Raw genomic sequence first — 12,873 nt, forward strand, 5'->3', positions numbered from 1 at the left:
CCCGCAACCCCAATTATTTACCCAGCCTTGCTGTGCTGTTAAATGACTCCTCATACCAACACTGTTTAGAGGGAGCAAAGCACCACCTTTGGACAGCATCACACAGTTTTGGGAGTTCCTGCAGGATGCCCTTTCCATGTGTGCTGAGCTGAGGGTACCCACAGCTGGGAGAGCTGGCTGGACTCAGCCAGCGCAGTGCACACACACCACGAGAGCCTCAGCCTCCCTCTGAGCACCACTTCCACCAGCCTCATCCCACAGCACTCCCTCTGCACCAGGACTGGGTCTCTGAGACTTTGCTGACCTGACTAGCATCGAGTTACCCACTGCCCAAAGCATCATTTCCCCTTTTTCATCAAATCTGAACATTTCTTTACCTTACAGAACCCATCTCTGCTAGAAACATCTATTATTCAGCACCGTAGCCTGGATCCAGATCCAGACAAACATTTTTGGCCTCTTTCATCATCAAACATCCTATTTTCTCCTGATTTCTAAGACCAGTAGAAGGGTTTTATTCTGTCCTGTTGTGGTGTCAGGAGCTTCACCCAGGATGGGTGAGAGGACACCTTGCAAACCCTCTGGCAGCTCATGCCACAGTACACAGGGCCACTTAACACATGGGAGAACATGCAGCACTCCAATATCTAAAAGAACAGGAAAACACAGTCCCCACCTTCTCCATAAGCACAGCTACCAGGAATTAGTAACAAAAAAAAAAAAAAAAAAAAAAAAAAAAGGCAACATAAGCACCTGCAATGTCAGGCCCCTTTTCTATGACTTGACAAAACACTTTCCCTTCAGGCTGACAGGATCTGGATTCACTCATCATGCCAAGAATAAGGGTTTTCCCCTTAGGGCTTTCTTTTTTCCCCTCAGTTAGTTTGAGCAAAGAAAGCAAGAGTAAACGGACAGCTGAATAGTAGCACTTGCAAATTCCCATGAAGGTTACCATCTGCACTTACAAATTCCCTCCTGAGGACTTATTTCTAGCTTCTCCTTGAGAAGGGCTGAGCTCGGGGCGGAGCAGCAAGAGGTGGGAGCCCACAGGGCTGAGGGAAGGGAGGCTCTCAGCCTGCTCGGCACAGGCACCGCTCCGGCGCCTGGCGGAAGCGCAGGAAGCCCGAAGGATGCCTGCAACAGATGTGTGCATCCCGAGCCAAGAGGGAGGAGAGCGGGCGGCCAGGGATGGAGCAGGAGCCAGGGATGTCGCTCTCCAGTCAAACCCCGTCCCTGCTCCTCTCCCCGGTGACTGTTCTGAAGCCGGTGGATAAGCAGGGGAAGAAAAACTAAGCTGGATTCACCTGCCCCAAGCAGGGCTTTCCACTTCCCTCCTGTGCTCTGCTTATCGTGATGCTGCAAGCAGAGAGAGAAAAACCTGGATTTTAAAAGAGCAGGTGCGAGGCAGGGAGATGCGAGCAGGCCAGGCAGGAGAAACAGAGTACGTGGAGAAGCTGCACCAAAATGGTCATCAGCTTCATCTGACCTACCAACAGCTCCAACCCGAGTTAAAACACGTAACATCAGTCCATTACCACCCTTTCTATATGCTAAGTGGATTGTATTTGGTTCAGCTAACAGAGAGAGAGAGCACACCAGCAGCTCCTGAGTGATTTCAGGGTGTGGGAGAGACAGAGTATTTGGTGCTGTCATCTTCTCACATCCTTCCTCCTCTTCACAAGCCACAAAAAAAAAATTAAATTACTACAAACGTACAGGTGTCCAGCAAAAAGGGATCAGCTAAGCCACAGGATTTAGTAAAAAATTAAGGAACCATTAAAAAAGTCAGATAAGTGACTCTATTACATCCAGGTTTGCGTGCTGCAGGCAATGAGTTAGCAAGGTTTCATGGTGAATAACGAGGGTGGTTTGGAGGCAGTCTGCACCCTGACCCCAGCTGCATCCTCCTCCCACTCCAGCCGGGCCCAGGCCCCCAGATGTCTCCCCCAACATCACGAAAAAAGACTTTTTGTCTCGTTGGCTGATCTGGGATGCAGGGAGCCATCCCTGGCTCAGCTGCTCCTGCAGCCCAGGGCAGAGCAAAGCGCCAGCCGTGGCTTTGCCGTGCTGTCAGAGGGCTGCCGACTAATCCAGCCTCGCCGATGTTCCAGGGAAAAAGCCAGACCCCAGGGCAAGGCAGGTCCTAGGAGATGCTCCAGATCCATTAGAGAAAACCATGTTTCAATCTAGCAAATTCACGCTCTGTATCAAAAGATTCAGTAAGATTTAAATAAACCACATAAAAAGGCATTTTCTTTATATGACCACATAATCATCCCCTCGCCTTAACTCCAAATCAGATTTGATTGCTCTACCTCAGAAATTCCCCATCCAAAATTTTCCCTGAAATCTGAAATCTCTCCTAGGATACTACTTTACTATCCAAGCAACTTCCTCAGCAGAGTAGAAATTATCACCACTCCTCAACAGGTTCGGTCCTGGGCAGGGACACCGACTCTGCCAGCGCTCCCGGGGAGAGCTGGGGAACACCCTGAGAGGCAGCCAGGAGTGCCTTCAGAGCAGGAGGGAGCCGAAGTCTCCCATCCAGCCGCAATTCCAGCAGTGCCTCAAGCCGCTGACGCTGCAAAGGCCGGCGAGCGAAGCGCTGCTAACAGGTCTCGTCTCTTCGTGCGCGGCTTCGGCACCGAGCAAACGCGCGCTCGCTGCATCACGCACGGCACCAGCACTCCCACCTCCAGGTATTCCTACAGAGATGTCATGAGGCAGCCCAAGAAATACGAAAAGCAAACACGCGTGTCAGCCAAAAGCCAGCGGAAAGGGGATGCTGCATCAAGCGGGCCTGGCCGCCACGATCCAGCAGCCGTGCTTGAGAGCAGAGCGGAGCTGCGGCCAAATCCCACCGGAGCAGCATTCCAGCTCCTGAACCAGCTCCTCGCCGCCCGAAGCTGAGCCAGTCTCCTGCCATCTCTGACAGCTGCCAATTCAGCCACAACCGTACTCATATGAAAACCCACCGAGGAGGGCCAGCCCCACGCCGGCCGGCAGCGGGTTGAGACCCTGAGCATCATCTCCCCCACCTGCGCGCCTCTCGCTGCTCACAACCGAGGGGCTGCACCTCATCCATCCCCTGCCACCGCTCCAGCGCTCGGCAGCCCCTGCCACGAGCTGCTGCTGTACCGCCAAGAGAGGTGGCAGCGGCAAAATAAAGAGAAAAAATAATCGAAGCAATACTTCAGGAGCCATGCCGGGCACGGAGCAGCGACACAGCACCAAGGCTGGGGTGAGCTGGCTGTCCCACCAGGCCCACCGCCCGGAGCCCGGGTCTCGGCTGCAGGCACCTTCCTCCCGCTGCCCAGCAAATTCCACGACCAAGCGGGAGACGGGGAAAAGATCCCAGCCCACCGGCACGAACCGTGCTGAGAGGACGAGCACGCACCTGCTCCGTGGCACCATGGCCCGACCAAGCGTCCCCCGGCTCAGTTCATCCCCAGAAACAGAGACCACCTGCCCACGGCTCCTGGCGCATCCATCCTCCGCCGGGGTTGGGAGGAGGAGGGTTGGCAGAGGCGGCTCCGCGCACCGCCACGGCCCCCGGAGGCGGCCCCACCACGGCCCTGGGGACCAGAGGAGACCTAGACGGGGCTCCGAAAATGGCCCCACCTCGGCCCCGGGGACCAGAAGGGACCTCGGAGGTGACCCCACCGCGGCCCCGTGCTGGGCTCCGCAAGGAAGGGGAGCCGAGTCGGAACTCGCCCCACGGGGATGCGGGTGGGTTCCCTCCCCCAGTCCCGGCCCCCTCCCGAGGGCACGGGATGCCAGCACCGCCCGCGGGCCAGGAAACCCGGGCTGGCACAAGAGGCCGGGGCCACGGGGCCGGGATCCAGCCCCGTGCCGGTGCCTTACGGCGGGGGAGTCGCTCCTCGCCTGCTCCCCAGCTGCAGACACCGCGGGCGGCGCGGGGACCCTCGGCTCAGCATCCCACCCGCTCCCGGTAGTCCCGGTCGCCGCTCACCTTCCACGGCGGCCGCGGCGGCGGCCAGGCAGAGCAGCACCACCAGATCCGCAGCCATCGCCTCCTCGGGCCCCGCAGGCGTCAGCCGCTACCGGCGGGCGGCCGTGAGCGGGCATGGGGGGTGAGTCCGCGGGCCGGGCGGCTCCGGGGCAGGGCGGGCCGGGGCCGCGGACGGGACGGGCCGGTGGCAGTGCCGGTGCCGCTGCCCGCCCGCCCGGGTCACATCGCCGCCGCGAGTGGCGCGCGCGGCCACGCCGCCGCCGGCCCCCGCCGCCGCCCGGCCCCGCCCCCGCCACCGCCCCACCAATCCCCGCGCCCGCCTGGCCACGCCCCCGCCGCAGCCTCGCCAATCCCCGCGCCGCGCCCCGCCTCGGCCACGCCCCCGCCCGCCGCGCGCGCCCGTACGAAGGGGGACGGCGCCCCCTGGCGGCCCAAAAACGCCCCCTCACGCCGTGTCTCCCCTCAGCGGGACCCGCGACGGGGCGGACCCGGCCCCGCAGAGCCAGGACGCGGCGGGGGACGGGCGGGGACAGCGGCGGGGACGCGGCAGCGGGATCTCATTGCCGCAGTCCCGCTCCCCTCTCTCACCCGCGAAAGGAATCTGGAGCGAACGGTCAGCCCTACAGAGACGTGGCCCCTCTGCCCAGCCGCCCCCAGCATGTCCGCTCCCCTCACGCTCAGACACTGCCGCCACAGGGGTCGGACACAACGCGCGGCCCCCTCAGCCTCCTGCCTTCTCTTCCACTGCGCTCACCCTTCGCTGGGTATCGCTCCGGGCGCCGCGGCCAGATGGGCACCGGGGAGCAGCGGCCTCGCTCGGGGAACACCGGGACGCTCAGCACCCCTCAGCAGCAGCCCCGTCACTGCCAGCCCAGGGCCGTGCCCTGGTACCCACAAGCCCAGCCAGAAGCGATCTACGTCCACGGCCTCCAAAAAGAACCATCCAGAAGGACGCTCGCCCCGTCCCGCTCTCCCTGGTCAGCCTTGGCAGGGTTCAGCATCCCGCCACGTCTCCGTTCCCCACCCGACAGCAAAGCTGACCCCGGCGCTCCTCCTCAGGGATCCGCGCAGCCGAGCACACGCGGGTTACGGGAAACAGCGCGGGCAGGGCAGGCAGCGAGGGCTCATTCCGGTCACGGCCGCTCGCCTGCCGCCACGGTGGGACCAGAAACCCTCTGCAGAGACACCGAACGCTGGAAAGTCGTCAGCTTTTCAGGGAGGGAGCGTGCAAAAAACAGTCAGCGGTGCCACGGGAACAAGAGTTTTCCTTTTGCGGTTGTGCAAAATATATTTTCAAGCAGCTCCTATTCAGCTGAGCAAATAACAGAAAAAAATTGCCAAGAACCTTCTGGCTAAGTTTTAAGGAAATTTGCTTTCATCTTGACAACCCTTCTTCATTTCCTTCCCATGAATATCTCAGCAATCCAGTTTACTCACTCAGAGGATCACAGAAAGAAAACTGTGAAGTAAATGTCAGTATTATTTGCATCTTTATCCAGTCTGCCATAAAAGCAACACCATGTTATTTATCTGATCTAGCACAACTCAGTAACAGCTCAAGTATAGAATATTCATGATGTGCAAAGCAAAAAAAATGTTAATCGTTTGAGAATACAAGAGGCAAGAGGCAAAAAGCTGAGCCTGTGAGTTATCCAGAGAAGTGCCTCAATTTTTTTTTTGGGGGGGGGGTGGGAAGGGGGTTTCCTCTCAAATAATAGTTAGCAACTGAAAACCTTGCATTCAGAAACTAACAGTTGACCAAAAAAAGCCTGACAATTTCTGTAGGGTAAAAAAAAGAATAATACATCAATATTCTTCTGATTTCTTTTCATCTGGCCAAAGAATTGGCTGCGCTGGGTGAAAGCCAGCTGTGTTTGTTCAAAATGTTTTCTGTTCTGTGAGCTTTGCTCCAAGTCTCCCAACAGCAAGGCTGTGATTCTCCTGGAGGACACATCTCCAAAAAAGCCGTGTACCATCTGGGGGCGGAAGTGGGAAGGTGGCAGCATCCTGTCACAGGGCCACTCTTCCCTGCACACCCAGTGAGATTGTCACCATCTGCCCCAGAGACAGTGCCCGTCAGTGTCCCCTTGGAGGGCACATCAAGGGCATTAAAGCCTGATGGGTTTTTGGGGCACAATTTTGTTCTGTTTTCCTCTCTGAGCCAGCCATGTGTGGGAGGCAAACACCCCATGGAAAGTAAAACCACCCTCTGGGCTACCAGCAACCTCCAGTTCTGCCCACCAGGCCCCTGTGCAGGAAGGACAGGGGGCACAGACCTGCTCAGAGCATGAGCAGCCCCCCAGAGGGAAGGCTTGGGGTGGAGCTGTGCCCGGGGTGCACGGCCAGTCCCTCTGTGCTCACAGCCCGTAGCGCATTGAGATGGCAGCAGTCAGCTGCCAGAATTAGCTCTGTCTTAATTAACAGCTTTGCCTTTGTTCTCAGATGCTGCTTCAGGCGATGCCAAAGCCTTTGTGGAGGATGAAGATCTGGGATCCCAGTGAAAGGAAGCGTCAAGACTTATCATATGGTGAGGCACAGATCTCCTTCTCAAAACACCCTTGTAACCACCTTTGAGAGCAGAGGGGTCACAGCCTTTGCCAGTCCCTGTTCATCCCCACTACACTGACTGACGTGAATCCCATCAGGCCATCCTTGTGTATCTGGTGGCAGCAACCATGCTACAAGGGAGGCTCTGGGGGGGTCACCCCAACCTCTTCGAGCTGGGAAGCAGCAAACCCATGCTCTGGGAGCCTGACATCTCCTGTGACAGTAGGTGAGGGTGCCCAAGGTTCCTGCCCTGCACCAGAGCTACCACCCTGCTCAGACTGGGAGCTCACTGGGATGGTGCCCTTGGTGGCAGGAGAATCCTGTGAGCCGCTCACTAACGCAGGAGTGGCTCAAAACACGATAAAGGTCAGACAAACCTCCCCTGCATCAGCCTAGCGGAGCAGCAGAGCTGGCAGAGGACACGGGAGCCTCCCCAGCCAGGACAAACACAGAGCTAAAGCAGCCCTGACACTTCCGGTTTATTTTCCCAGATGAGGCCAGGCCTGCAGGGAAGGCAGAAAGATTTTCACACAGCGCAGGAGCACTGCTCCTGAATCCCTAATCCTGCCAAGGCAGCACGGACTGCTCCCAGCAGCTTGCATGTGCATTAATTGTAGAGGAAAAGCCTGCACCTACAGTATCCTCCCAAGAGTCAAAGCCTGAGGAGCTGGTAAATCCTCTCCCTGATAAGAGAGGCAGATCCCTTCAATATTCCAGTATTCCAGATTTGTCTGGTGTGTACCACATAACAAGAATCTGGTGAGACAGGTAACAAGGGCAATGCTGGCGAGCAGCATCCAGCCCCTGCAGCACCTCCTGTGCAGTTAAACCCCTTCCTGCGAGTCCAAATAAATGTAATATGATGTAATAACATTAATTAGCAGCATTAAATGCTCAGTGTATTCAAGGCACAACTCAGCCACTTGGCACAGTGCAGCCCAAACTGCTTACAGTTCTCCCAGGGGAAATTACCTCAGGGAGACTTCTGGGCTTAAATACCATTGGGAAGCTGAAGGGACAGAGGAAGGGAGAGAAGTTATTGTCCTCTCCAGGCATTTAAAGAAAATACAGGTGTCTTATCAGAGCAGAAGAAGCTGTAGGAAGGACAACTCCTTTGTCATGTGAACAATTTGTGGACTAAATTGAAGCAAGACGTGAAGAAAAAGTAGGTGAGATGAAGGTTAATTTGGCAACCAGAGTGAGAACAGAGGGAGCTGGGGTATGGAAGAGTCTATTAATTCCCTAGGCAAGAGACGCAGCCTGAGCCAGGCCACGGAGTAACTCCTCACACAGTACAGAAAGATAAATTGCAGGTTCTGCTGGTGGAATATTCTGTTTATTAAGTTCCAAAATAGGAGACAGTCAAGTGCCAAGTGCCTTGAGCTTCTCGGTGCCTGAGAACATATTAATCACTGGTGGGAGCAGTGTTCAGGCAGCTCTGGTGTGACACCAGGCATCATGTAACGGGATGGGCACACCACATCCTCCCCTCCACACTGCCACAGAGACACCTGCTCCTCTAGCAATGGACAGCAAAGACAGATAAAGATCAGCAAGTTCCTTTAGGAGCAAAAGAATTCACTTTATTTCATAGATGGTGCAATTTCTGCTACTTGGCTTTTCATCTTAACTGGGTTTTTCAGGGCAGTTGCAAGTCCCAGCAGACCTGCCAGCCATGGGACAGATCAGCCATGCCACTTTCTCCTCATTTTCCTTTTCTTGCTAGGATCTCCAGGTGGAAGGATCTCTTTGTTCCCTTTGAAGGCAGAGGACTAACAAAGGCAAATGCAAAAGAGAAAAACAAAAACTCCTTTGTCTGAGGATGGATGACATCTTTTTATCTGTTTCTAATCTGGCTTCAACTTTCATTTCTTTAGGAGGGAAAAAAAAATCCAAATATTAAATTTTATGCCAAGGCAAGCTATAATAAGTGACAGAAACACTCCATCTCCGGGTCCCTGCTAGCTCTGTGAAGTCAGAACTCTCACAAGGAAGAAAGCAAAATATAGACAGACAAACACTTTCAATGGAGATTTAAAATAAAAACTCTCCTCATGTTCCAAATGCAAAAGCTACAGAAAAATATGTCGCTCCTCCAAGGAAATTTCATTATCTTGAAGCGAAATGCAATTTATCTTTGGAAGCTTTAAAAAAAAAAAAATAGCAGGGAGGGGAACCTGCCATAAGAGTTTCATTTTATCACAGCGTTTGGTTTGTTCCAGTCTGAGCCATGTTCCCGTATCTGGGAGCACACAAAGGGTGGGAAGTTTTTAAGGTGCAAGTCCATCCAAAGAAGGAGGGAGGAGGGAGAATGGTCCAGCCCACTCCATATCTGCTGCTCCAGGGTCCCATTCAGATATTTTCCAACTGAAATCACACACCAGGGTGTTAAAAGCTGGCTTGGATCAGGTGCTCACCTCATGCACAGAAAACTTGCCATTTTTTCCTGCTTTATCGTGATTAATTTCCAATTGTCACCTTGATCAATGGTCCCATGAACACTATCATAAGGATAATATGATTTTTCCCCCGATCCTATCACTCATAGGGTAATTACATGGATGATTGCACTCAAGGGCAAGAGCTTGTGTCCTGCACCTTTACACAGAGCACACAAGTTCCTGGTACTGCTGGCATCACCAGGGCACTAAGAGTAGTTTTTCCCAGGTAAAAGGAACAAAACCAGGAATATTCAAGGCCCAAAACCCACTAGTCACACATACAAGCTAGTGAATGTCTCTGCAGGCATTGCAGGCTCCGTGCTGTTTGGATCATCAGTCTCACAGACCACAGGAGGTAAAGGCCAGAAGGACCTGCTGCAGCCCCCTGTCCTCCCTGCACACACCAAACCTCATGCCGAGAGTTCTGCCTTGGTCATTCCACTGTCTGCATGAGAAACCTGCCTCCCAACCAGGTCTTTACCAAGCTACTGCTTTGATAGCCCAGGGACACATTTGAACTGCCCCAGCCGTGCCCCTCTGAACAGGGATCATGGGTAACACAGGGCAGTAGGCAATATCCAGGCAGCCCTTCCCAAAGTCACTCCCAAAGGATCAGCTGCCAAGACCACAAGATGCCAGATCCCGGCTCCCATCATGCACATCCCCCTGCTCAGACAGAGGTTCACAGTCCTATGAGGAGCAGCTGAGGGAGCTGAGGGGGCTCAGCCTGGAGAAGAGGAGGCTCAGGGGGGCCCTTCTCACTCTCTGCAACTCAGCAGGGTGGAGCCAGACTCCACTCGCAGGGAACAGGGACAGAACAAGAGGGAACGGCCTCAAGCTGTGCCAGGGAAAGCTCAGGCTGGACATCAGGAGGAATTTCTTCACAATAAGGGTTGTTAGGCATCAGAAAGGGCTGTGCAGGGAGGTGGTGGAGTCCCCATCCCTGGAGGTGTCCAAGGAACTCCTGGACATGGCACCCACAGTTCTGGGCTGGGTGACAAGGTGGGGATCCGTCACAGCTTGGACTCAATGGTCTTGGAGGTGTTTTCCAGCCTCAGTGATTCTGTGATGAGCGTGCCAGTGACCTGCACATCCCTATCTCTGTTCCATGATTCTCCATCTAGGGAGGGGAGGAAGACTGTTTTCTTCCAGGGATAGGATAAGTGCCTCAGCCTCAGTTCCCACCCCTCCACCCCACAGCTCAGGATGTCCAGGCGCTCCACAGAGCCACACACAATTGCAATTCTTAAAGCAGGCTGCTGGAAGAGGGAAAAAGGGAGTCCTCGCCAGGCTTGATTGGCAGGAGACATCAAGAACCCTTCAAGAGGGGATTTGAGGGAGTTTTGCATTTCAAACACGGCAGGCAGGCAGAGGTTTACCCAGAGTGAAGAGGGAAGCAGCGAGGCTGCTGTTTCATCGGTTAACATCTGGCAGCTGCAAAGCTCAGAGATAATTCTGCCTCCGTCCTCCAGAGAGTTTGGATCTGGGAGGGATGCCAGAGATGTGGCAACTGGGAAAGGATGAAATTCCTTCACAGAATCCAAAACAGGCAGTGAAACATCACAATATTCTTCCTCCCTTTAAATAAGTGACTCTTTGATGCTGACTGAGCCAGTGGAAATGTTATTTCTTTTTGTCTAAGTGGAAGCAGGAGGAGAACAGAGGGGGCGATGCAGGTGGGGGAAGAAGAAACACAGCAACAGCTTTTTTTTTTTTTTTTTAACCAAAATCAGACCTTTTTGATCAAAACCTGCAAAGACTTTTGATCAGGGTCTGCAAACAAAGCTTTTAATTGTTACCTGTATTTCTATTCTTAAAAAGCCAATAAGGACATCAAATAATTTCCATTTAGAAATACCACATTATAGAAAACCAACAGGAAAATCTAAATTTGGATTTAAAAAATATTTAAAAAAAAATTTTTTTTTTTAAAAAAAGGAAGCTAAAAAAGACCTTTCAGTCAAAACTTGAAACTTATTCAGAGGTAATTCTGAAAATTAACTGTCATGTGTTACAACAGCTTGTGTAAGACCATCATTTGAGGTAAGACCAGATAGTTTCATTGTGGGTATAAGGACAATCCCCACCTGAGCAGCATCCTGTGCTCTCCATCTCTCTGCCAGCTTTTCACTTGGAGTGGCTGCAGCCAGCTGGGGACAGTGACAGTCCTCACCAGGAACAGGCAATACAGCAGCAAGGCAGCTCTTCAGTTACAGAGGAATTGTCCTAATGAAGCCTGAACTCATATGCTGCCTCTCTGCAGGCATTTCTCCCGTGTATGCCACAGTTCATCCCAACCCTCTTTCCAGGCCGTACATCTCTGGCTCCAGGACATGGTCCAAGGAAGAAGCAGCTCAGCAGGGCCATCTCACAGAGCAGCACTTGAGGTAGTCTCAAACTCCACACCCCAGCACAGGTCCCTGGGACGGTCTGTCCCCACTCCTACGGTATCAGCACACCCCGAGATCACCAAGCCTGAGCAACAATGGCCAGATCCGGCCATGGATCTGCGTGGATCCCTCGGACTGAGGAACGGGCTCCTGGCTGGTACAAATTCGGTGAGCACCCGAGCGAGGGGAGATGCTCAAGACCCAAAATCAGACATCTCCTCTCCCCACTTACTCATCAACCAGGGCTGGGGGAAAACACCCCATTTTGCTGCTGCCCGAGCTGGGGACCAGCTCTCCGTGTGCTCTCGGGCCGCGCAGGTGGCCGAGGTTTTCCCGCACCAACCTCTGGAGGTCAGCAGCCGGCAGCACTGGGGCTCTGCACTAGCGGCTGCCGCTGGAAAGAATAAAGTCCAACCCAGGAAAGCAATGGAACTCAGGGAAAGACCCAATGGCTTGGACACAAAATGCTCTCTACACACCACAGGTGATCCCAAACGTTTGAAGGGGCTGGCACACATCCTCCCTGCACTATTCTCCTTCCCTGCAGGAATGCAGGAGGGCAGGACCTTCCTCATTAATAGGAAATGATTAATTTCCAAAGCCTGCTTCAGCCATTTAATATCTTCAGGTCTCGTGTCAGTTTGTCCACAAGTGAGCCCTGTTCTGGGAAAAGGAATGAATCCCCATTTCACTTTGCCAGCCTCCAATGTCATTTGCTCATTTCATGTCTGAAGGACGCTACAGCAAACCCTTTACAGCTAAATCATTACTGATTTTACAGAGGTTACAAGTTGCTGGTAACGTTAAAAAAAACTCTTGGTAAATTTATTACACAGAATCTGACATTGTCCTGCATAAATCTCCATGATCCTGGTAAATAACAGAGATTTCTAGACAATGTGAAACACCAGAAAGAACCTAGGCAAGTGAACTGGAGGTATGGAAGGAAGCACATCTAGACCCACTTGTGCAGAGCAGAAAAGGGAGTCCTAACCTTCACCTGGTCCAAAAAGGTAAAAATCAAAAGAGGAAAGCAGGAGAAATCCTCCTGCTTTCCCCAGCAGAGCAGGGAAAGGCAGCAGATCTGCCAGGACAAGGTAGCCACCTCCTCCCAGGGACATGCTTCCTTGAGTATCACCACGATATCATGGGTCAGCATCCCTCAGAGACACTTAGACACTGCTCTGCTATGCACTATCTAAATATTGACTAAAAAGGTGAATTTTCTCCACAAACAAGGCTGTGGCTAGCTGCCTCCAGACTGGGTTACAGCTCAGTCTGGGCTAGCTAGAAACAAGTATTCCTGCCCCCTGGAAAAGAGTTCCCATTACTGTTTCGATCCTACTCTCTAGGAAAGCAGAAGTCTGACTTTCGGTGAGGATCATTAATCTCATTATTTTTAGATGACATTTCTAGGTGTGTTCTCAGAGCTCCAGGCTCACAGCACAAGCACAGACAAGTGGATGGGTCCATTGTGCACCAATACAAGATCACTCCCCAGAATGGATTGAAGCAGAGGGCA

At 53.3% G+C, this 12,873-nt stretch overlaps 2 protein-coding genes across 5 annotated transcripts in view; one reads left to right on the top strand and one right to left on the bottom strand.

Moving 5' to 3' along the window:
• EPHB1 (EPH receptor B1) overlaps positions 1 to 5,075 on the bottom strand; it is a 68,857-nt gene extending 63,782 nt beyond the window's left edge. The window contains exon 1 of one of the 2 annotated variants that reach the window (XM_086844368.1): positions 4,728 to 5,075. Coding sequence is in view for 1 of the 2 variants with exons in the window: in XM_086844367.1 (XP_086700493.1) it covers positions 3,974 to 4,031 (58 nt within the window). In the remaining variant the exon portion in view is untranslated. Of the gene's footprint in view, positions 1 to 3,973; positions 4,227 to 4,727 lie in introns of those variants that run through there. The other variant, XM_086844367.1, reaches the window with a different exon arrangement.
• The window catches only part of KY (kyphoscoliosis peptidase), a 47,347-nt gene continuing 38,848 nt past the window's right edge, over positions 4,375 to 12,873 (top strand). For 2 of the 3 annotated variants that reach the window (XM_086844392.1, XM_086844394.1), the window contains exons 1-2: positions 4,375 to 5,616; positions 6,416 to 6,500. In XM_086844392.1, the coding sequence (XP_086700518.1) occupies positions 6,498 to 6,500 (3 nt within the window). In that variant the 5' untranslated portion in view covers positions 4,375 to 5,616; positions 6,416 to 6,497. The remainder of the gene's footprint in view (positions 5,617 to 6,415; positions 6,501 to 12,873) is intronic. The other variant, XM_086844396.1, reaches the window with a different exon arrangement.

This window comes from Cyanistes caeruleus, chromosome 10 (genome assembly GCF_971803275.1).
Source record: "Cyanistes caeruleus chromosome 10, bCyaCae1.hap1.1, whole genome shotgun sequence".
Classification (NCBI taxonomy): Eukaryota; Metazoa; Chordata; class Aves; order Passeriformes; family Paridae; genus Cyanistes; species Cyanistes caeruleus.